At 37.0% G+C, this 23,854-nt stretch overlaps 3 protein-coding genes and 1 non-coding gene across 5 annotated transcripts; all 4 read right to left on the bottom strand.

Moving 5' to 3' along the window:
• Nucleotides 1–405: 405 nt before the first annotated feature.
• rsl1d1 (ribosomal L1 domain containing 1) lies at nucleotides 406–6,801 on the bottom strand. The gene is made up of 9 exons (XM_065242479.1): nucleotides 6,686–6,801; nucleotides 6,160–6,299; nucleotides 5,936–6,074; nucleotides 5,527–5,675; nucleotides 3,319–3,420; nucleotides 2,826–2,919; nucleotides 2,586–2,711; nucleotides 2,349–2,495; nucleotides 406–694 (listed from the first exon to the last, which is right to left on the bottom strand). Exons 1-9 carry the CDS (start codon nucleotides 6,725–6,727, stop codon nucleotides 560–562), a joined length of 1,074 nt encoding a protein of 357 aa, XP_065098551.1. The 5' UTR covers nucleotides 6,728–6,801; the 3' UTR covers nucleotides 406–559.
• Nucleotides 5,750–5,881, bottom strand: LOC135720651 (small nucleolar RNA SNORA55). The gene has a single exon (XR_010521332.1). It is a non-coding gene; the product is annotated as a small nucleolar RNA SNORA55 (small nucleolar RNA).
• A 566-nt stretch (nucleotides 6,802–7,367) lies between the features above and the next one.
• Nucleotides 7,368–17,532, bottom strand: gspt1 (G1 to S phase transition 1). Its single transcript, XM_065242473.1, has 15 exons — nucleotides 17,389–17,532; nucleotides 17,091–17,261; nucleotides 16,299–16,340; nucleotides 14,405–14,641; nucleotides 14,277–14,310; nucleotides 14,119–14,196; nucleotides 13,302–13,482; nucleotides 12,502–12,656; nucleotides 12,284–12,424; nucleotides 11,861–11,954; nucleotides 9,204–9,284; nucleotides 8,860–9,033; nucleotides 8,670–8,759; nucleotides 8,416–8,584; nucleotides 7,368–8,294 (listed from the first exon to the last, which is right to left on the bottom strand). The coding sequence occupies exons 1-15, from the start codon at nucleotides 17,423–17,425 to the stop codon at nucleotides 8,242–8,244; spliced, it is 1,737 nt and encodes a 578-aa protein (XP_065098545.1). The 5' UTR covers nucleotides 17,426–17,532; the 3' UTR covers nucleotides 7,368–8,241.
• Nucleotides 17,533–17,675: 143 nt separating this feature from the next.
• dmc1 (DNA meiotic recombinase 1) lies at nucleotides 17,676–23,838 on the bottom strand. 2 transcript variants are annotated; one of them, XM_065242480.1, is made up of 13 exons: nucleotides 23,279–23,838; nucleotides 23,109–23,153; nucleotides 22,872–23,018; nucleotides 22,684–22,766; nucleotides 22,237–22,289; nucleotides 22,088–22,129; nucleotides 21,909–21,981; nucleotides 21,512–21,603; nucleotides 21,328–21,401; nucleotides 21,129–21,243; nucleotides 18,341–18,401; nucleotides 18,147–18,263; nucleotides 17,676–17,908 (listed from the first exon to the last, which is right to left on the bottom strand). In XM_065242480.1, the coding sequence occupies exons 1-13, from the start codon at nucleotides 23,333–23,335 to the stop codon at nucleotides 17,839–17,841; spliced, it is 1,029 nt and encodes a 342-aa protein (XP_065098552.1). In that variant the 5' UTR covers nucleotides 23,336–23,838; the 3' UTR covers nucleotides 17,676–17,838. The 2 variants fall into 2 exon arrangements, with proteins under 2 accessions (XP_065098552.1, XP_073671769.1); XM_073815668.1 differs by lacking the exon at nucleotides 23,279–23,838 and having other exon boundaries at nucleotides 23,109–23,242.
• Between the last annotated feature and the right edge of the window lie 16 nt (nucleotides 23,839–23,854).

Here is a 23,854-nt window from a genome sequence, read left to right as displayed (position 1 = left end):
ATTTCATCAATGATAAAAAATTAACAATACCACCCTACAGATGCAATTCATCATTGGTCTTGACTAATAGATCACTAACCCCATTTATAAGAGGTCGCAATTTTAAACCTTTGGAAATTCTTAAAAAAATGGTAGTGCTGATAAAAATAGACAGAAGTAAAGTATTCCCTTTGGCACTTAATGCTGAACATCACTGACCCTTAAACACAAACTCCTGAGACCTGAGCCAGTGCATGATGGAGCATCAACACAAACAGAAGAGCAGCTGACCCAACACATCACTGGGCGTGACGTCTGCCATAACAAAAGTAATATAATCCTCTTATTATACAAATCTAATGCAAACAAAATATTGTATCATCTATCCACGCAAACCCAGAAATGAGTAAGGAATTCACAAACACATCAGAATAAGAATTATTTTAATTCAGCATTGATCTGTCAGACCAAATGCAAACGTAAGCTTTAGAAGAGTAAGCATGTACAGTAAATTGTCGTTTTAAACAAAATCCAAGTGTCCAAATAGTTAACAGGATTAAAAGGCTGTTCATCATTTGCCTCAAGCTTTGATTTTCTGACCACGTGATGTGACCTTTGGCGTTTTCTTGGCCAGTTTCTTGTCTTTTACGATTTTCTTAAGTCCTTTGCCAGCAGAAGGCTTGGGCGCCTTTTTCAATCCTTTTTTGGGCACATCCTAAAAAAATAAAACAAACAGTAATTTGTATATCATTTAAAATATAAAAATATATTATGCACGGAAGACCATTACAACAATTACAAAGCTTGCCTAGCAAAGAAATAACTATGAGTTTAATATATCCATTCTGTATTGGTCATAAAACAGAAAAACCCCCCAGTCACATTAGCTACAAGAGACAGAGCGACAGGTTACCATTCATTTCAATAGGAGTGGCCATTTGCCAGCGACGAGCTCGCCGCTGCTCGAGCAAGGTGGGGCCAAAATAGACAAGGCGGCTATTTTATGCAAATGCTGAGCGATGTGACAAAGCGATTGCCAATTGGAGTGAAGGGGCAGCGTGACATAGGTCTGTGGCCGAGTCAAAGAAAATAATTCAAGATGGCGGAAAATGCGTATTTCTGTATATATCTGATAGTTTGGCATTTTATCTCATATATTTTGATACTTTTATCGAGAAATAAATACTTTTAAATCTGAAAACATTGTTCTTGTAACTTAAAGGATAATTCCAGTATTTAACACTTTGAGTCTCATTTCTGGTTTGTTTTGGATGAACTACAGTGATGGACACAGAAATTTTGACAATGTGTCGTGTCTTGACTTTTTGACTCGTTTAGAAGCGTCGCTTGACTGCTTCAGAATGGAAGGCAATGACCATGCACAAACAGTCATTAAAACAACACTAAACGTTCATTTTCAAAACTGTACTACTCACCGAGTGGTTTGTGGTGTTCATTGATGATTAAAAACAAATATATTGGCGCAATGTATGATTTCAATCCGTGTTATTTGCTATAGTGGAACTATTTTTTCAGATACCTCAAAACCGCGTATATATACTTTCGCTCTATATTTGAGTCTAAAGCGTTAGCACACTCCCGACCACTTGAGGCCGACAACCACTTTGCCATACAAGGACACTAAATGGAACTCGGTGTCTAACGTATAGACAGTCACAATCGAGCTCAACTTCAAACCTAAAGCTGGTCACTGAGCCATCAAATATGGGAAAAATTTCTTCTGAGAGAAACCGAGGGAAAAACTACAACCACATGTAAACAGACCCTTTTCTGTTTCCCGGCGGCGGAGTGATATGTCAGCGAGCAATGAGTCTTCCAAGAGAAGTCAATGGAATTTTATAAAATGCCAAATAAAACACGACAGAAACTGTATTTCGCTACACAACTTGTTTTTAATCATCAACGAACACCACGAACCACTCGGTGAGTAGCACAGTTTTGAAAATGAAGGTTAAGTGTTGTTTTAATGACATGTTTGTGCATGGTTATTGACTTCCATTCTGAAGCAGTCAAGAGACGCTTCTAAACGAGTCAAAAATCAAGACACGACCCATTGTCAAAATGTCAGTGTCCATCACTGTAGTTCATCCAAAACAATCCAGAAATGAGACTCAAAGTGTTAAATACTGGAATTATCCTTTAACAATACCTCTGAAGTGACTTTTGATACCCCTTTTAGATAATAGCCAAGGAACGCCCATCAAGCGAGTGCGTGTTGCTCGGTGTTGCTCACTTTTGTAGCTAATGTGACTGTAGGGTAACACAATTTCTTTTTGTTTTCTTTTTTATGATAAAACTCAAGATGGGGCTTCTGTGAGAAAGAAATATGGACAAGCATTACTACTAACCATCTGTTTTGGCTTTTTGGTTGGTGTCTCGATTGGCACAAGCTGTGGAATTTCCTCTTCTTCAGTGTCCTGATCGTCCTCGCTCTCTTTAGTGACATCACCCGGTACTTCTGTATTCGCATTCTCTCTCTTCCTCTTTTGTGCTCCCTGAAAGTTAAAGGGAAAAACCAGAGGCTTAACGAAACACCAGTTCTGTTAATGGCTTTAAAATGAATGCCGTCTGGAAGGCAGCTTTACCTTCTTTAAACTGGCTTGCTTTGTGACCTCCTCCATCAATGTGATGTGACTCAAATCAGAAGTGTAGATGGGCAGTGCGGCTGAGGTCAGACTTTTTAAATGTATGCTTTTAATGTTTCTTCCTTTCTACAAGGGAAATAAAAATGTACTGTATGAGAAACAAAGTTATGTAAATAAATGATGCAGTTAAATGTCAGTGGGTTGGTTATGTACACAAAGCTTCTGGCCCACTCCACTAACCATGTCTAACTTTGTGGAGACTGTGTTAACTGTTGCGACTATGTTGTCCACCATCTCATCTGTAGTCATGCCTGAATGTGCCACACGTGCCATACTGCAAACAAACAAACATGCATTCAGGGCAACTGGGAAACAAAGAAAATATGCGACCCTATCTGTGAAGTCTAAATCTAATTATGAGATTAGGAGCATCAAATCAGGAAGTTTCCTAATCTTTGCATTCAATCTTTCCTTTATGACTTTACACAGTGAATATAAAGTAATCAAAGTAATATTTTCACAGAATGCTCTTATCATCATGTAGGATGATTTTATTTATAAACCAGTCAATCACAATAAAGTGACTTTACCTGGGTTTTCACAAATGTGTATAAGGTACATGTGTAAGACTTGTAGGATATACAATTTGTTTAAACTAATTAATGCAATAGAAAAATACTTGGCTGAAGTGCTTCTAGATTTTTGTATCATATCAAACCAGCAATGTCCATACCAACATGATCCTTTCTTTGAAACAGTGAGGGTGGTGCCCTGAATGAGACGTTCCAAGTCTCTGGCCATGTGTTTGCTCTCTAAATCCACAGACAGAGGAGCCCTAAACCATAAATATGAATTAAATTTATGACATAATTTTAAGCACACATAATTTTGGTCACACTAGACTTTGAGCATGCGAATACTTTTTGAATGTTACAGCAAATATGGATGAGGAGCGCTTAATGAATATACGTTGTTTTTTTTCCTACGTACATCTTTACTTTTCGGTATAAAAAGGTCAAACCGTGATTTATCGTTTTTTTTCACTTGTCACATATCTCCACATAATAAGAATTTTAGCAGTTTTTGGTCTGACACATTTGCATGCATATAGACAGAAGTCAATGGAACAAGAAGTGTAGTGTGACTTAGGGCTGGGCTAAAAAACCCCGACAATGATATGTACTGTCGATACACCTTTACCGATATCAATAGGAAAAATCGTTAATGTTGCCTGTTAATGCATTGCTAAAACTGCATTGGACTACATTACATTGCCGTTCCTAGATCTTAAACGGACTATTATATGCACTGATAAAGGAGCGTGCCGCGAGTGACAAGCAAACAGCCAATAACAGGTGTTGCTGTGGGGTTCGGTTTCTCCACCAGTACAGGTGGAGATAGCAGCTTTACCTAGCTACTTCCTATGACAAGTAGAGCTGTCACTTTTTATTCGACATTCGAATATGCATTCGAACATGATGTGAAATATCCGTATTCGAACTATAAACAAACCATCCGGTTTTTAAAATGCCATATTTAGCGCATTTTTTACATTAACACCTTGTAGGAAGGAGGCTGAGAGTGAGACCGACGGCAACTGTGCGCAAGAGAGGGAATCAAATTGAAACCTAATGTGCATGTCAAGATAGAATTATAGTTTGTATAGTTTTACATATTATTGTTTATAATGTTAAATATTATAGCAGAATAAAAAGCTTGTGTTAATACACTCGCATTATGAAATTAGCATGTATGAAGATAATTTCATCATGTTTACAACGCAATGTAAAGTTTATATTAAACAACAACAGAATTTGTCTTGTAAACGGATTTGAAATGATCCTGTGCTGACTGTCGCGCGTCACATAGACGACAGAGTCAAGTGAGCTCTGCGTAACTCAGCGGTAAGTTTTATTTCATCTCAAATATCAAATGGTTTGCGCTCTCTATCATTAAAAACTGTAAAGCAAACAGCACGCGCAGAGATAATGCACTTGTCAATGACGGCTCACAAACACGCAAGATAGTATTTGTATGTGTGCTTGTCAATGAGATTTCTTCTCACAAACAGGCTCAAGCGCGGGATATGTGTGCTTGTCAATGAAGGGCATTATATCCGCGGAATTCAGCTGTGTTTTCCGCCGAAATCTGCAGGAGCGGATTTCGTTTGGGCTTGGCTATATGCCTTACTCCTGCTGCTGTTTAAGTTGTCACCTGTTTTGAGTCGTTGTTATTCATAAGTTGATAACCTGCTGTTTAAAACATTAAGTAAAAAAAAGTAATGCAGACAGCCCCGTTTATGACTGTCACTGTTAATAAATTGAATCTCCATTACGTTTTTTTTTATGCGCGCGGGGGCACCTAGATATTCGAATATATTCGGATACATTGCATGATATTCGATATCCGTTCGAATTTGATTTTTCTCAAAAGTGACAGCCCTAATGACAAGACCCCTGTTCTACGATTTCGGCGGTTTTGATGCAAGCTTAGAACCCCCGGGGAACATCTAGTATAGACATCTGTATATATCTATGCTTTTCCGCGTTCTTTTGCTCGCATGCACATGTCAGCGCAGCTTTCAAAGAATACTCACTGCGGCTACGCACAAACGGCAGTGTTTGACACATACGCAATACAAATGATTTCTTATTCAAATTATTACTCTACCAGGCTGTACTGATTTGGCGATAATTACAGTACTTTTAAAAATTGTTTACTGTTTGCATTAATAAAGTGTGTAATAAAAAATTACAAAATTATACTTAAAAAGCTTAATAAAATGTATCAATAATTATCCCTATCAAATTATATAACACGTTATATCGATGATAAACATTTTAGCTCTATCGCCCAACCCTAGTGTGACTGCCCCTTAATGGATCCAACAAACCCCAAGTCAAAAGTGTACAAAAATATTTTATATTATGCATTTCCTTACTTCTTTTTTTCGTAGAAATGCTTCCCAATATGGGAGGGTAACCTGCGGCGAATGCGTGCATCTGAGAGAAACAAATCAAAGTTGCCCAGTAGTCGTCTCTTGGCTTCGAATGGCTTGTACTCCGTCTTCAACACTCTGAAGGGAATCACCTAACAAGAGATATTCAAGACTATTTACAAAACAGCCATATTGTGTTACAAAATAGATCTGCATTGAAAGTAATGCATGTTTCAAAGTCTGTAGAGACAAGCTTCAATAAAGAAGAAGACTCATCTGGATTCACTCTGATTTTCTTTAGCACTTTTTAAAACCCATGACCAGCACTAAGATGAAAGGACAGGGTTTGCTGAAGTGCGTACAAAATAATATATGTAAGAATAATGTAAAGTAATGAAGACAAATCAAATACCTCTGTGACATTTTTGACTCCTCTCTCTGTAAGCAACCTTTTGTAGAAGGTCACTGTCTGTTCTGATGTCATTTTGGGCTCATCTCTGGTGAACAGACATACCTCCCCTGATTCTGTTCTCAGTCCACTGGGTAAAGGACTGTAAAACATAAGAAAAGTAACACAGTTAAACCTCATGAAATATCAATGAAAAAAATCAATGTTATTGATTGAAACAAACTTACATGCGAATGGTTTGCTCCTTTTTAGGGATTTTCCACAGGGTAAAGAGAAGAGAGATGGGTTGACCCTCATTCAAAAATAGTTTCTGGGTTGAAGTTGTGCTTTTTAAAAAGGCTTGTAAAGCTAGGGCTGCTTTTTTCACCTGTAATACACATGGTCAACAAAATATCTTTGAATTACACACTAAAGTAAATTGCTGTGTCAACACCAGAAACCGAAGTCGTAACTTAACGTTACGTGCGTTTCCGAAGTAAGGTAAGCTAAGTAACGAGGAAGAATATTAACCCCAGCAGACATAAAATATATACACAAACTAAAACATTAAAACAAAAGTAACATACGTTTGTTTTATGAGCTAACGTTACTACTAAAAGTCACTTCGGCAGCTAAGCAGTTAGGCAGCACGCGGTCTCGTTGGTTAATCGAGCTTTACAAGTTACTTCCCCCGCCAATCTTATAAATGCATACCTAAGGAAAATAAATACTGTAGGACAAATAGTGAGAAATTATTATATTTCGTTTATTTACCTGAGACCGATCGAGATCCAATTCATCTCGTGTGGGCTCCATGTTTGCACGTGTTTAGAGAACGAGCACAGCGCAAGCGCACCGCCAATGTAAACGTCACAAGACTTTTATTTTGAAATAAACTTTTATATAACTTGAGTTACCTACGCACATATATTTATAATATATTTTTCTGAATATAGATGTCAAAATGAATAAAAACAAACTATAAAATAAATAAATATGTTGGTCATCATGATAAAAGGAGTAATTATCACATTATTGACATGAAAATATACGCCTTCATTTCCTTACATTTACTTTCGTTTGCACTATTAAAGTTTTTTATATTTCTTTATTTATAAACTTATAAATAGGTAAAATTAAGTATTTAATAATATATGTATTATCTTTTTCGTCTTTTGTGTATTCTGTTTAAAAGGCGTTTAGATTCAGGCGTTTAGCCTTTCCAAATAGATAAAATTTAGAAACCAGTACGTGCACATAATACTTTCAGAGTAAAACGAAATACTTTAAAAAATGTTATTATTCTGTGCACATGTTGTTCTCTACTGCCACCCAGCTCCATTAACTGTCATTACAATACTCTCGTTATTATTGCATAATATGTGAGCAGAATAATGTTGCACAGGGCTGATCATCAGTGTGGTATTCCAGTATATCAAACACAATATGGACAAGCTACAAGCAAGGATTTTTATTTAATTTCATTTTAACATTGATCTATTTTGTGAAGGTTGATGTTTACATCCAAACAGTAGTGTACAGAATATACACTAGTTCATGTGACAATTTATTTTTTTACCAGTTGAGTGCATTTTTCTTTTATTATGTAATGACATTACAGTAAACAAACTCATACAGTCATCTTGTGCATAATTACATCACTACCTTAAGTGTCATTATATTTAAAGGGCCCAGGCCACTTTTGTATGGCCTGCCCTCAATGTGATTTTATCAATTACTATTGATTTATAGGGCTTGCCATGTAATTCAGAAGGTTACTGGCAAGCTTAGACCCTGTGTGGACCCTATATTATGCCAAAATAAACAGTCAGCATTCTCTAACTGCCCATGTAAGCTGTTATAAAGCGATTTGCAATCAGAAACCCTAAACTGTTTTGGGGAGGAAGAAGGGTGTGGGCGATTTGAACATTGAAACGGCAGGCCACACAGGAATGGCTTTAACCTAAACCGATGCGACTAAGATTACCTCTGTCATCTGTATTTCCACACTGAATTAAACGCCAGTGTCTTAAAAGAAAATTGCATCCATATTAAGATTTAAAGTGTAACAGTGAAAAGAAACTGGCTTTGAAAATTGGGCTACATGAGTGGCATAGCTGAGCTCTCAATATGAGAAAGCTGTCACACTGAGCTTGTCTCTCTATATTTATGTTCTTCGTAAAATTGATAGTGTTACTTTGATAATGTCCTTTATCCAAAGTAATATTTCTAGACTGATCCACATTAAAGGATGGAACAGCCTGGAGGAGATCTGGAGCCAATGCATCCTCCTCTATCCCAGAGTGCACCAGGGCGGTCCTTCTTCACATTTAGTCCTTCTCGGGTACCAACTTCAGAACCTTGCCGATTGCGATTGTCTTACCTATGAAACAATTACAAAAACACCCTTTATTCAGTATGTAGGCAACATTAGATATCATTCAAATAGTTTGATGTCAAATACAGTCACAGACATCCTCACAAAGCTTTTCGTAATTTCTTACCCTCATCTCTCAAGGTGAAGCGTCCCATCTGAGGGAAGTCTTTAAAAGTCTCTAAGCAGATAGTTCCTGCTGCTCTAAGACGGGCAATGCATACTTGGTCTTGTTTGACAAAGCGTGGACGAGTCTTGCTCTTTTCTCCCGTCTTCTTGTCCACCAGACAGATTAAGGCCTGTTTATGGAGATTTTTAGGGAGTAGAAAATAATCATTCATGGTTATCAAAGCCTTTGTCCATGTTGAATGCGAAATAACTTACTGTTATCTGCACTTCTTCTATGCAGGTATGAATGTGTAGTACTGCATTGTAACCTGGGCATATAATAGATTTGTGTTCAATAATTACAATCTGTAAACGAAAAAAAACAAAACAACAACAATTAGGTCATCTGACATTTTTGTAAATAAAATTAAAATGACGACTACACAACATTCTTGGAAATCAATACCTGGGCATCGAAAGTGCGCCCGGAGTGGCAGAGGTTCTCAGCGTTGCATAGGATAAAGCCTGGGAGAATCTCTTCCTCCTCAATGCCTTTGAGTCGAAGCTTTAAGTTTTCGCCAGGGCCAGCGTACTCTGTCTCCACATCATCAGAGAGCAGACTCAACACCTCCACTGTGTGCTGGGGAATAAGAAACAATATGACTTGTACATGTTACTGTAATTATTCAAGATAATATTGTTTTACATCTATAATAATAAATGAGATAGTATATATAATATGTCATGACAACATATTGCATTTGTAACAAATGAAAAAGCATCCTTATATACATTAATGTCTATACAAACCCTATTTGGCATCATAATAAGTTGTTGTGCTTTGCCTATATTTCCAGACTCCAGTTTCCCAAGAACTACGGTTCCCATGTCCTATAAAGCAGATTATAAAAGAGACAAAAATAAGTATTTTCCTTCCCAATCTTTTTTTTACCTGTCAATGGTATATGAAGGTTTGATGTGCATATTTTTATTGAAAAAAACCAATGGTTACTGCTATAAAACTAGTAGGCAAGGCTATAATAATAATAATAATTAATTAATCTAATTTCATGAGTTGAAAACAGGACCTAGATTCTTGATGACATAATAACTCATTCTTTCTGTCTCACTTGTAGGAGATCTGTTGAGAACACAATATTCTCATTCCTGTCAAAATACTCCTCCACACTGCACTATTTAAATAACTAGGAAACATCATCGTTCATAAAACTGAAATAAAGGAAGCAACTTTGAGGAAAGGCCCTACATTTTCAAATAAGAAACTGACAAGATTAGACAAAGGTTATTGAACATCTATCACAGTACCATAGAGTCATTAAAGAGCACATATTATGCACATTTTCAAAATAACCCACAAATTATTTTAATGTCCAAAATGTCCCTATTTGGGTGGGAGCAAAAAAAAAAACGTGGAAACTATGGTAATGCAGGACCTTAAATCAGTGGCTGTGGGCGGGGCTTTATAAGTGTGACGTCATATTAACAAGAGAATTAAAAAAGCATGTCTAATGAGACTGCTTTGGTTTAATGGGGATTTAGAAAAGAAGCAGTGGGTGAATTTTTTTCATTGTAGGGTGGTTGTGTTCACACAGTGCCAACACACATTTAGGTCTAAATGTGGATTTTGCATAATAGGTGCCCTTTAAACGTTAGATTACATGTTAGACATTAGGGGGCGGTTTAGGACAACGTTTAGATTAAAGATACAATTTGTAGAATCCGTCACTAGAGGGCGTACGATCAAAACAATAATGACGCTCTGAAGCAGCATGGAATTATGGGATTTGTTGTCTTTAACTCATGCCGACAGCAACTTGGAAACAGAGCGTGCACGAGAAGAACTAGGCTTGTGCATGCTCTCTCGTGCAAATGTTTAATAGGCCTTCCCTTTCGGGAGCAGGTAGAGTGTTGCGCAATTGCATTTTTTTTTTTTTAAGTAGAGAGGGCAGTTCTTTTCTAAAATCTTTAAGACAGCTCAAACATGCATTTTTGTTTGGGACTAAGCTTCCTCTGTCCAGGAAACCAGATGTTAATATTGGGGCTGGGCCGATACCACTTTTTCATGTCTGATACCGATGTCGATACCACAACTTTGAGTATCTGTCGATGCCGATCCAATACCATCTCTATCGCCCTTTTAATCAATTAAAGGAATATTCCATTTTCTTAAAAGAAAAATCCAGATAATTTACTCACCACCATGTCATCCAAAATGTTGATGTCTTTCTTTGTTCAGTCGAGAAGAAATTATGTTTTTTGAGAAAAACATTGCAGGATTTTTCTCATTTTAATGGACTTTAATAGACACCAACACTTAACACTTAACTCAACACGTAACAGTTTTTTTCAACGGAGTTTCAAAGGACTCTAAACAATCCCAAGCGAGGCATAAGGGTCTTATCTAGCAAAACGATTGTCATTTTTGACAATAAAAATAACAAATATACACTTTTAAAGCACAACTTCTCGTCAAGATCCGGTCGTGATGCGTCAACGTGACCCCACGCAATACGTCATGATGTCAAGAGGTCACAGAGGAGAACGCGAAACTCCGCCCCAGTGTTTACAGGTGTGTTGAAAGAGGACCGTTCCTACGTTGTTGTATGTCAACTGATACTAATTAATGTCTTTGTGTCAGTTTATTGTTTACAATGGTCCGCAAATGTGCGTTTTATATATGTAACACGTGACCTCCCTACGTCACTACGTATTTACGTTAGGTCGCGCTGGACCGGATCTTGACGAGAAGTTGTGCTTTAAAATTTTATATTTGTTATTTTTATTGTCAAAAATGACAATCGTTTTGCTAGATAAGACCCTTATGCCTCGTTTGGGATCGTTTATAGTCCTTTGAAACTCCGTTGAAAAAAACTGTTACGTGTTGAGTTAAGTGTTAATTGTTGGTGTCTATTAAAGTCCATTAAAATGAGAAAAATCCTGCAATGTTTTCCTCAAAAAACATAATTTCTTCTCGACTGAACAAAGAAAGACATCAACATTTTGGATGACATGGTGGTGAGTAAATTATCTGGATTTTTCTTTTAAGAAAATGGAATATTCCTTTAAGCTGCAAATAACACATTTGTTAGCTGTCCAAAAAGCTTAAACAGAGCTACAAACTCAAACATTTTACTGTGCAACAAATGACAAATTCAAGACTTAAGTAGCAACATTTTTAGTTAGTCAGCAAAAAAATTCAAAATAAAATTTAAAGTGCAACTTTGGACAATTTAAAGTGCAAACTTTGTGCATATTCATGTTGCTCAGCAAATCGCGCTTTAACCCAAGTTGCCATGACAAGGTCTGTGTTGGTATTGGATCGGATTGACTCTCTAAATTCTACAATATTCGATCCGGCCATTCTCGACAATATCGGACTAATACCGACACTGAACATCGTATCGGCCCACCCCTAGTTAATATACTCGGAAAGTCTGTCATTTTACCTTGTATTTGTCTACAATAGGCAATCTGATGGGGCCGTCAGTTGGTCTGGTGAAGTTTGGCAGGCTCTCCAGATGGGGAATAAATGGCAATCCCCTAAAAACATTGCAGGTTCAAATAAAAAACACTGCATATACTCTATGTTGCATAATACAGTGGTTCTCAAACTTTTTCGGCGTGCGGCCCCTCTTGTGTACGGTGGCCTCCCGTTGTGTGTTTCATGCCCCCCCAACAAAAATGTATGACATAAAACATTTTTTATTAAACAAAACATATTAAATTATACAAGGTTTAATTACACATAATGATAAATTAATGTATATTATAAAATGTCATAATAGAGCCCCCCACCCCCAGTTTGAGAACCACTGGCATAATGGCCTGAAAGATTATAGTGCACAACAATCTGTAGCATTGTCACTTACGTATACCAAAGGCATAAGTCGGAAGGTTCCTTCAGGTTGGCTCCTGTCATCCCAGAGCAGGGCATGAAATGAATATCTTTCTTTGGATTAAAGCCCACCTTCTTCAGAAATGGCACTAACTTCTCTTTACATTCCTCATATCTGTGAGAAAAATAAGCATTAATCTCCTAAAAAAGGTCAAGGATGCAAATATAAGAGTCACATGTCATTTAATTCACCTATCAACACTCCAGTTCACAGTGGGATCGTCCATTTTGTTGATGAGAACTATTAGGTGTTTGACTCCAGCTGTTTTGGCCAGCATTGCATGCTCCCTTGTCTGACCTCCCTTTTCAAAACCAGTCTCAAACTCCCCCTTTCTCGCAGAGATGACCTTAAAAAAAGGGTGTGTCAATGCATTCAGTCAAACCAAGACCTAATGTACAAAATGAACAGTTCAATTCTAATACATGCTGAAATACAAAACATTTTTTAAAGAGCACCTATTACATTGCTAAAACTTTATTTTGTGTATTTGCTCCAATACAATGTGTTTGTGTGGTTTGTGGTAAAACGTTAAAAAAAAACCCACATTATTTTCCACATATCATACATTATTGTTGCTCCTTTATGCCCTGCCTCCCTGAAACGCGTTGATTTTGAACAAAGCTCAGTCAACAGACCGAAGAAGGCAGAGGAAGTAAACCGTTGCCTATAATTTGTGTGTTTGTTGTAGTCCAAGAAAAAAGATTTAAATTGTAGACAATAACTCAAGCCATCGTTTACTTTGTGATTTGTACCTTTGCATAACATTAACACACAATTACACACCAAAGGAAATGTAAAATCGTGAATTGGATAATAGATGCTCTTTAAACATTTAGAAATAGCAATCTCCTTCCATAATTCGTTCATACACTCTTTCATCATTCTTTTTTGTTTTATTTCATTTTTAATTCCATATCTTTATGCTACCATTAGATTTAAATTAACATGGTGTAGTGTAAGTGACAAGAATAACTAAAGATTTTGAACTCACCAGTACTGCCAAATCAGCTTGTGAAGCCCCTCCAATCATGTTGGGAACAAAGCTTTTATGGCCCGGAGCATCAAGAATAGTAAAGTGCTTTTTCTCGGTTTCAAAGTAAGCTCGTCCAACTTCTACTGTTTTCCCTTTGTCTCTTTCCTCTTGGTTTGTGTCTAAAGCCCAGGAGAGATACCTAGGTAAGCAAAACGATGACATGTCACTTTAATCCAGACTGCATTAAATGAAGAATCACGTTTTGTGTATAGGGATGAATGTTTGAAATCCTCTTTAAGGATGATTTGCTACTTTATGTTGTTATGTAGAAGGCTATTTAACCACAACACAAATTTCACAAGTTTGGATCCTTCACAGCCGAGGCTATCCCACGATTCATTGCACACATAAATATAATGGCTGGATATTTTAAAATAAACATTTAAAACCTTTGTTAAGTGGATTAAAACAAGTTATGTTTTGTATTAATATTATTCTGTGTATGTTGTGTATATTTGTAAGGTTGATTAATTTTAAATACTGTTGGTTAGTTTAATATACATCATGTCATATTTTGTAAAAAAAAAAATATTATTCTGGTTCGATATTTATTTTAATTAGTTATTTTAGCGCGTAAAGCAGGTGACGCAACTTATGGATCTCAAAGGCTAGATCATCTAATTTCAGTTGGACTTTAAAGTCTGCGACCTTCAAAGACCTTGAGTCCTTGTCTATAAAGGATGCGTCCTTTGAAGGATCCAGCCTTCGAGTAGGGACACAGCTATAGTGTTTACAGTGCATGTAAAGTCAGGTGTAAACAACATATCCTCCTCACCAGGTCTCTCTGTTTTTCTCTTTTGCCTCCCGTTCATATTTCTCCAGCGTTCGTTTGTCCACCATACCAGTTAGATACCTTAGTTCACAATATTAAGCATTTATTACTTATGTATTACACAAGTTTTTGTCAATATAGAGACACTGATAGGAACTCACATGATCTGTCCACCAATTGTCGATTTCCCTGCATCTGTGTAAAATTACAAATAAATCAGAGGTTATCACAAATAATAACATTAGAACTGCAAAGTCTGAGTCATAACAGTCCAAACAAACAAACATACCAACATGTCCAATGAACACAACATTAACGTGTTCTTTCTTGGGCGCATCCGGTGGAGGCGGAGGTAGTTTGGGGGTCGGCATCTCCTCATCCTCCTCCATCATTTCATCCTGTGCTTCATCCCCACAGCATCCGATCTCTGGTGGGCTTCCACCCCCTGGTTCTTCCTTATCCGGCTCCTCTTTCTGATCCCACGTCTCTACTGTACTGGCATCTGTCTCTCCATTCTCCACTGCAGCTGTAGGGACAAAAACATTATAACATGCTTGTGTTTCAGTGTAGGCATACTGTAAACAATGTACAGAAAGAAAAGAGGACCTGTTCTTGGAAAACAAACCAACAAAATTTCTTTACAATTCCTGATGTAATATTTACTATGTATGTGTGTGTGTGTGTGTATATATAATATATATATATATATATATATATATATATATGGCTGCTACCCAGTCTCACAAAATTACGTACCTATAGTCACATAATTTTTTGATTCTTTTTCGTGATACTGTCACGAATTTCCACATGGTTTTTCGTGATCGTATCACGAATTTCTGTTTATGTGTCATTGTCACGTATTGGTTACTCAACTCCTTTTTCCTACTTTCAAACCATTTTCGCTTCGGTTTAGAGTTAGATTTGGTGTTTGCATTAGGATGTCACTTTAAGTATTGGTTTATACTGTTTTTTCAGATTTATTTTTTATAGTTTCTCAATTTTAAACCATTTTTGCCTGGCGTTAGGGTTAGAGTTGGGTTTGGGTAAGGATGTCATTTTATGTAAATCTAACCCTAAACCGAAAATGGTAAGAAATTAGGACCAACAGTTGAGCAACCAATACATGACACATAAACAGAAATTCGTGATACGATCACGAAAAAAACTCGGAAATTCGTGACAGTATCACGAAAAAGAATCAAAATATATATATATATATATATGGGCTATATATATATATATATATATATATATATATATATATATATATATATAAAACAAAGTATGTTGTTCTCTAAAAACAAGTGTCCTTCCATCCATAGCGAATGCATGTTTCCATCATCTAAAATAGCAAGTGCGTTGTCGTGGTCTGTACGTGTCTGGGCAGAACTTAACTTCCGGTCTCTGTTTGTTTAATGCTAGTGTTTCAACTGAATTCTGGAACAAATAGGTTGTCGAAAATAACAAAGACGAGGGGAGACTGCGATCATAGATCACTGCTATGTGAAGCTTTGGCAGCTGATTTGTAGTTAACATTATATACATTATATAGTACAAGTTTTGATATGCTTCAGCTATGATTTAAACTAAGGTATTCTATTTGTTATTTATTTTGCTTGTTATCAGAAATAAACTACACTAAAAGGACTTTATTGGTATTGATTCTTTGTGGAAGTTATGTTTGTTCCACGAAAGCCGTTTGTTTATGTTGTTACTGCTGAAATCATCTATAGATTTATATTTTTCTGACGTCTGGACTCTTATCATCTGTTGTTTAGTAAAATATAAACAGATGGTTCAATATATTGGTAATAAATTCCGATAATTTATTTTTCAAGTTTTACATGCCAATCTCACATCCATAATGCTGGAATTGCTCAGTATGTTTAGTTTTGCACTCATTTTGATGACTCATACTAAATGTATCATACATAAACTGCACATTCTGAATCAGGACTAATATATAAGGACTACACTGTCATGGAAACACTGTCAACTGCTTTTCCGGGTCACTGCCTGTAAAGGGATAAATAAGGTCTGTAATATGAGCACAAGTGAGCTGATGTAATAAGCCTTGGCTGATGAACCAGCATTACAGGCGTACGCTACACCAGTTAACAAAACCCACGCAGAAAAGCCCAGCTTGATTCACAGTGACCTAAAAAAAAACACTAACATACCCACAGGTTCTGAGATCTCCATGCTGGCCACTGCATCTGTTCCTGTAGAGACCAACAAAAGTAATAATGACATTTATAAGCAGTTATAAAGATATGGCACAGATATGTGATTATTTTGTAACACCTTTGCCTTTGTAACACTACATTGCTACATTTCTGCGACAGCAGTGGAATGGAAATCTGTCCAACACAGGGACTTTATAAAATTGCTTGTAATATTAATCCGGCTTTACAGATTTGGGTTGGGTTGTTTCAAGTCAGATCTATGCTACAGTGTGACATCACAACAACAGGTGTCAAATATTATTTCCCTTCCCTTTATTACTTATTTATTGACAGACTGGCAGGTCATGTGTCTTGTCTGTGACAGTTCAGTGCTTTACAGGATTTCATCATTTGTGACAGTGGGCTACCACAAAAATCCCAGTGTCCCCTACGTCATGCAAGCATTATTGACAGCTCTTTTATATCTCAAAGACAGTAACAATTTAAACTACACAGTGTTATGTACTTAAAATGTGTCACACATCGTCAGGTATTTACAGACTAAGTGTTCATAAAACGTTTTAATGTGGAGTCGGCTGCCAAACCGGTCACGCGAGGCTATAGGCTTCAGTTAATGACAGAATGTGCATTTATATTAAAATGTCTTTTAAATTACGGAACTCACTCGATACTTTTGGTTTAAAAAGCACTCGGCTACAACGGCTAGCCTGCAATAACATTACCAGTTAAAAGTCCTTATACGGTCTGACCGTATCATGCTCGAGTGTAATAACGCTGTCGGTTTACCGTCAGACGTGGCGTTTTCCGCCGGGGCCCGGGAAAGAAAAGACGGCACGAATTCCGGAGCGTTGACATTGAGCCCGATAAAGGCGGACTGAAGTTCAGTCTCAGCCGTGGCCTCAACATCGTCCTCCTGTTCCCAGGAATCAGGGGCTGTGTCTCCCGAATCCATAGCCGCTATAACGCGAACAAGCTGATGTTAATTGCGCGTTGCGCAATAACCCACAACGCAGTTTTTACCTAAATCAAATATGTTGTATTTCAGGATCTATTCAAAGTAAATAAAGTGGTTGGGAAACTCTACATGTGATGAAATGGTGCATGGGGCGTCTGGTCTTCATGCGACACCATAGACGTGTAGCTGGTTAGCTGATCGTGGCTTCTGCATGCGCACAGTGGAAAAGCGTGGAGTGTGAATGCAGCGATCATAGCTCGACCATAATGACCACAAAAACAGATTTTCAAAGTAACACTATTATGGAAAAAATACAACAGTGAACATGTTAAATATATATACATATATATAATTTGCAATAAAATAAAACATATACACAACCAATAAATATTTTGTTTACACAAGTAATAAATATTAATTCACTATTAAAATGCCATTTTTCTCAAAATGACAATAATAAACATATAGAGAAGCGATAAACATGCAAACAACTGAATACAACTGTTATATGCATTAACAGGGAACAAATTCCATCCTCTGGAAAAACTTTTAGACATTTAGGTAACATTGTGTAGATTGTTAGTCTTTGGCATCTGATATTCCTCCTGCAGTAATGGCAAAAGTAGCTTCATTTTCTGGCATGTCTGGGCTATAAAAAAGCAAATGTTTTGTTGAAAATCAGAAAATCAAAGTATACCGACAATGTATAATGCATAAATGTAAAATTGTTGTTGTGTCACTGTACTACTAATATTTTATCATGTAAATTATTTCCTCTGTAAAATCTGCAAATCTATATTATATCTAGCTAAAAAAGCTATTATATTTTCTATTATGTAATTTATTTTTAGTTTCTATTAGCAAATACAAAAAAAAACATTTATTACCTATCAAATATCTTGGCAATTCTCAGTTCAGCACGCCCTTTCCTTAAGCTGATGCGTGTGGTGGAGGCATGGGCCAGGATGTGTCCTCCAATAGGCTTTTTTGGATCTGCTTGAAATCTAAGATAATACATTTTTCCATTTAGTTTGCAAGCAGTATTTATTTTATAATTCAAAACTTCTAGTTTTATACTTACGTCATTCCAGCTCCTGGGTCTGCAGTCATCTGATTGGTAACAAATACTGCAACGTTGTACTCTATATCCCACAAAACAGATATTATCAATCAGAGCAAAAAACAAACAATAATTTCCAGAGATGGGACCAAGTCACACATGTGCAAGTCTCAAGTAAGTCTCAAGTCTGAACCTTCAAGTCTCAAGTAAGTCCCAAGTTTTTTTTTCTTGGGCAAGTCAAGTCAAGTCGAGTCAAGTCCTGTAGTAGGTCAAGTCAAGTCCAAGTCAAGTCACCTTATTATTGTAATTTTACCTGCAGAATCTGATCTTAATAAAGATATATAGAATATAAAGATATAAAGAAATACTCATGTTAAGTAAAATACATCATGGAATTAAACAAAATTGTAATCTCTTCCGTTCGTGTGCCTACATTTGAAATAACGAACTTGAGCTTGCAAAAGACGCGATATGTAAACCGGCCCTAACATTGTAGAATCCAGTCATTTTCTGTGTGTGTGTGTGTGTGTGTGTGTGTGTGTGTGTGTGTGTGTGTGTGTGTGTGTGTGTGTTCAGGTGGCAAACTTAGAAAAAGTAGCCAAGTCTCGTACCGCTCAGATCAAGGGAAGTATTTTAAAAAAATAAATTAAACTTATTTTGCCTACATTTGTCCCTAACACGGTATGATGAGGGTTAATGGATACTTTAGCTATAATTACATTAATAACAAAATTGACAAGCACTTACTGGACAGAATGTCTCTTCAAATGACGGACGAAATTGGAGGTTGTCGTCTGGCTGCCCGTGATTTTAATGTTGCATGTCTTGCAACAGACTGTTCGTCTTTTGCCATCTTGTTAAACCCGAAAGCGATGACCCTCGCTACCCCTCCAGCTGACATGTTGATATCTGTTCTGTAGTGTGTTGTGTGCGTAAGGTACGAGAGGGCATTACTGATGATAGTGTCGTGATTCAGCCATGACAACATTATGACAACGCCAGCTCCAACTAGGTCAACTTTATTTAAAAAATAGTTAATATATTTTATATTCAAACTGAAAACATGATGTGATTAACACTCAAGTCATTCAAGTCATCGGGCCCTATCTTGCACCCAGCGCATTTGACTTTGTCAGTGACGCATGTATCATTCGTATTTTGCGCCGGCGCACAGCGGGGTTTTTCCCTCCACAGATGCACGTCAGCAAACTAGGGAATGAACTTGCGCTCCCTGGGCGGTTCAGCGCAAAAAGGAGGCGTGTTGCGGCGCAAACCATCTCTTATGCTATTTTGCAGTTTCAAAAAACAATTGCGCTACTAACAAAAAAAAACTAGTCTAAAGTCAGTGGCGCGTTGCGCGTGGTTCATTATGCTATTTTAAGGGCGCATGCTTGACCATAATGTATAGCGTGCACAACGCGCATACACTTTGCTTATCTAATCTACAGATGCAACAGTTATTTTTGCAAATCATAAATTGTTACACTTAAAAATATTAATACACGAGATAAGGGGAATCATAGTGGTGAGCATTGTAGTGATAGTTTTTATTTATTCTCATGCAAATAACGATTAAAATATTTTCATAACTTTGTTGTGTGGCTGTATTACGTTTATTTTATGTAAATAATAGTTAAAATGTTTTCATAAGAAACCTTAATGTATATGAACTTGATTTGTTAGTCTACTTTGGGGTTGGACCTTGCGTTTCTTGGGTCCGATTTCAAAGCCCCCAACCCCTTTCAGCGGTGAGGGTGGACGCAGCGATGTCCTCTGCTGGCGTTAGGTCCTGAGGCAGATCCACCTCCCGTTACACGGCGTGCCCGATTTATGCTGGCAAGCGTGGGATTCCCCCGTACAAGGACGTCGGTCTCCTCGGCTGTGAACCGCTCCTGGCGTGCGCCTGGTAAATCCGTCATAATAATAGCAACCCGCCATGGAACTTGCGCCCTTGCGTTTAAAGGGAATGTTGGCTAGCGTTCTGATTGGTTTATTTGACGTTACGCCCAAACCACACCTATGAATAATGAACTTACTTCAGACCAACCCCTTATTGATTTGCGCCCGGCGCAAGAGTTATTTCTCACGCTGGGAAAATAGCAACAGCGCCCAAGATCCGCCCACAAACTCACTTGCGCGTTGCGCTTCGCACTTGCGTTTCAGATCGTTAAAATAGAGCCCATCGTGTCTCAAGTCAAGTCAAGTCCAGAGTCTTTAACTTCCAAGTCAAGTCTCAAGTATTTTATTTTTTGTCAAGTCAAGTCACAAGTCACAAAAATAGCGACTCAAGTCGACTCGAGTCCAAGCCACCAAGTCACAAGTCCACATGTCTGACAATTTCTAAAGTTAATACCATGTGCTTAGTTCAATGATGATGACTGATGATAAGCATTGAATGTCAGATTTACGTTTCTCGTTTCTTTAAAGGAGACAATTCACAAGACTTTTTAAAAATGTTAAATAAATGTTAAATTGCCACTTTGTAGGTGTGTCATTTTTGGGTATGTCATTTTAAATGCAAATGAGCTAATCTCTGCACTAAATGGCAGTGCTGTGGTTGGATTGTGCAGATTAAATGGGGCGGTATTATCCCCTTCTGACATCACAAGGAGAGCCAAATTTCAAATGACCTATTTGTTCACATGCATGCAGAGAATGGTTTACCAAAACTAAGTTACTGTGTTGTTCTTTTTCACATTTTCTAAGTTAATAGAAGCACTAGGGACCCAATTATAGCACTTAAACATGAAAAAATTGTCCCATTTAAGTGAATAGAATAGATTATTTTGCAAATAAAATGAAAACAGACCTTCTGAGATCTTTTGCAGTCTGGAGAGCATTTGTGCAAGCTTCTGTTGTCTCTCAGCCAGCTCACCTCTTCCAGAGAAGTCCACCCGGAAGAGAGCCATGATTGAGTCTATTATCTGTAAAAAAAAATTTTATGGCCATAAGGTTACCAAACTATTTCCTATAAAGTTAAACTTTAAAGTTTCAACTCTTTGAATTACCAGGAGCTTGAAGACACCTCCCTCCTCATGAAACTTGGCTGCAACAAAGTCTAGTAACTCCATTTGATGCTCACCTATCAGTAAAAAGACAGATTTAAACAGGACCTTTGGCACCTCTTCTAGCATTTCATGCTGCAAAATAAAATTACAATTCAAAAATGTAAGCAGAGATATTTCCACTTACTTGTGTATGCACGTGCATATAGCACATTATCCAATACAGCTTCATGATCCACATTAAAGCGGTCAGCTATGTCCCTTAACCGCTCTGGGCGACTGGTGTCACAATTATTAAGGAGAAAATAAGGGGTTCTCCATATTACATAAGGTGAAGAAGAATAATTTGGCACAAAAAAGCAGTCACACTGTAGGGTCCCTCACTATTAACTATAAGGTAGTTCGGTTAAGTTTAGGTATAGGGTAGGATTACAGGATGTAAAAGAAGGTCATGCAAAATAAGGCATTGAGTACTAATAAACAGCCAATATCCTAGTAATATGCATGTAACTAAGCAACTAGTTTATAGTGAGAATTGGTCCCTAAACTAAAGAGTTACCAAAAAGCAAATGTGGAAGGGATACAAGGTGTTCTCAGAATCAATAAAGATGACCTTTCCTCCTGTGTATCCAAATTCACCAGGAAGCTGAGCAGTTACTAAAGAAAAGAGAAGCCGGTAAGGTTAATGGTTCGTAATCAGAGCTTTAACTGTTCAGAAATAATACATTTCATATTGTACTTTTTTTTATAAGGAAAGCCTTACCGCAAAGTGTATGAGAGAGTTGAGTCTTTCCAGTTCTGAACTCTGAATGAGACACAAGAAAGAATAAAAAAACGTAAGTTCGGCTTGAACAAGTAAAAGGCACAGCTTATAATTGTGGCATATAATCATGTTATCAAAAAGTACTATACCACCAAAAGCTTCAGTAATGGCCATACTCTCAACACCTCCTCCAAGAAGTTTACTAAAACAGACATAAAAGCTGTCAACTAGAATTCTGAAATTATTTTGCTAAGTACCCAGATGTTACATTAGACATCAAGTGGCGAGCTAACACAATAGCAGAATTGCTTATTGTACAAATGTCAATAAAAAGCAGTGAATGAGTGACAGGTGAATTGACTCCAGATGCCATAGGATTTCATTGATGACACCGCTTTTAACATTAACAAAAGATATGAGAAGCATTTTCTCCATCTATACAAAAGGTAGGTTTGTTTGCATTGCTGTCTTGTTTCTCCCTGTAGTTCACAGGCCTACAAAACAGACTGTCAACAGTTTTTGTGTCTCGGTCCTTCATATAAGAACTATTGTTTTGATCTGTAAATATGGGTTAAGGGTTATTTTTTATTTCTTACTCAAATTCCAGACTGCCAGTTGTGATGTGAAAGACTTGTCTCCTTCTCACACTATATTCAGAGGCTGTTTGAAATCCACACACCTGCATAGCATTTCAAAGCATACAGAATAAGCCTCAATTAAATAAAAAAACTTTTCAATTAAAGGAAAATTATTTTCATGCCAATACAATGATACATTAAATTACCAGCAACTTTCCAGCTGCTTCCTTTATTTTGTCCACTTTAGCTTCAGACAGTCCCTTTACATTACAGAGGGCACGGCGTGTTGTCATCTGTACTCCTTTCACAGTACAAATACCCACAGACTTCAGTTTCTTAATGTCAGCCATGTTCTTCATAACGAGGCACAAAGATAACAGCATCAGTCTTGAATTTTTTACAACTTCTTAATTACAATATTGAACCCAAGTCATTTTACTTACAATGCCATGCTTCTGTAAGAGCTCTATGTCTTGAAAGAAAGATTCCTGTGGGCAATTTGGATAAACTTCATCAATATTACAGTAAAGTTTCATGTTTTTAGTTAACATTTCATTAACTGTATTGTATTTGTACTGGCTCTGACTGCATCATAGAAATTAATGTGTATCACCTCATCTTCCTGGTACCCCGCCTCATCCTCCAAAGTCTGGTCCTCAGCACACTTCATTCTATTAATCGGTTAAAAAAAGCATGCAATAAGGTAAATTGTTTCAGTGAATAAATGTGTGCCGTTATAATTGGGTAAATACTATTAAAAGAAAAGTAATTCACGTAAATTACATTTTACCTCACGTTTAAACCTGAGGGAAAGCTGACGGAAACTTCAGTGTCCTCGCGCTGAGTGTTTTCGCGCCACTAGGCGTCTGACTGTCTCGCGAGCTTGACAGCTGTCATGAACGTCACATTTAATCTTTGTTGTTATTGTTGATTCTAAAGACTTTTCTTTATTTTAATGTACAACCGATATCAAACAGCACTTATGAATGATGCTTGAGACAAACAAAATGTAAATTTGATGTAAATATATTTTTCTGCACAGTAAAAAAGGTCCTTTGGAGGGACACTTTGCTCCGTAAGAATAATGTATTCATCATTAATAAATATACGTAATTTATGTAATATATATAAAGTAAAAATATAATCGCATTTAAAGAGAGAATTCTATCCAGTTGGTTATGGTGACTTT

Source organism: Paramisgurnus dabryanus, chromosome 1 (assembly GCF_030506205.2).
Source record: "Paramisgurnus dabryanus chromosome 1, PD_genome_1.1, whole genome shotgun sequence".
Lineage (NCBI taxonomy): Eukaryota > Metazoa > Chordata > Actinopteri > Cypriniformes > Cobitidae > Paramisgurnus > Paramisgurnus dabryanus.
The sequence above is the reverse complement of the archived record's forward strand: the minus strand, read 5'-3'. Positions and strand labels throughout refer to the sequence as shown.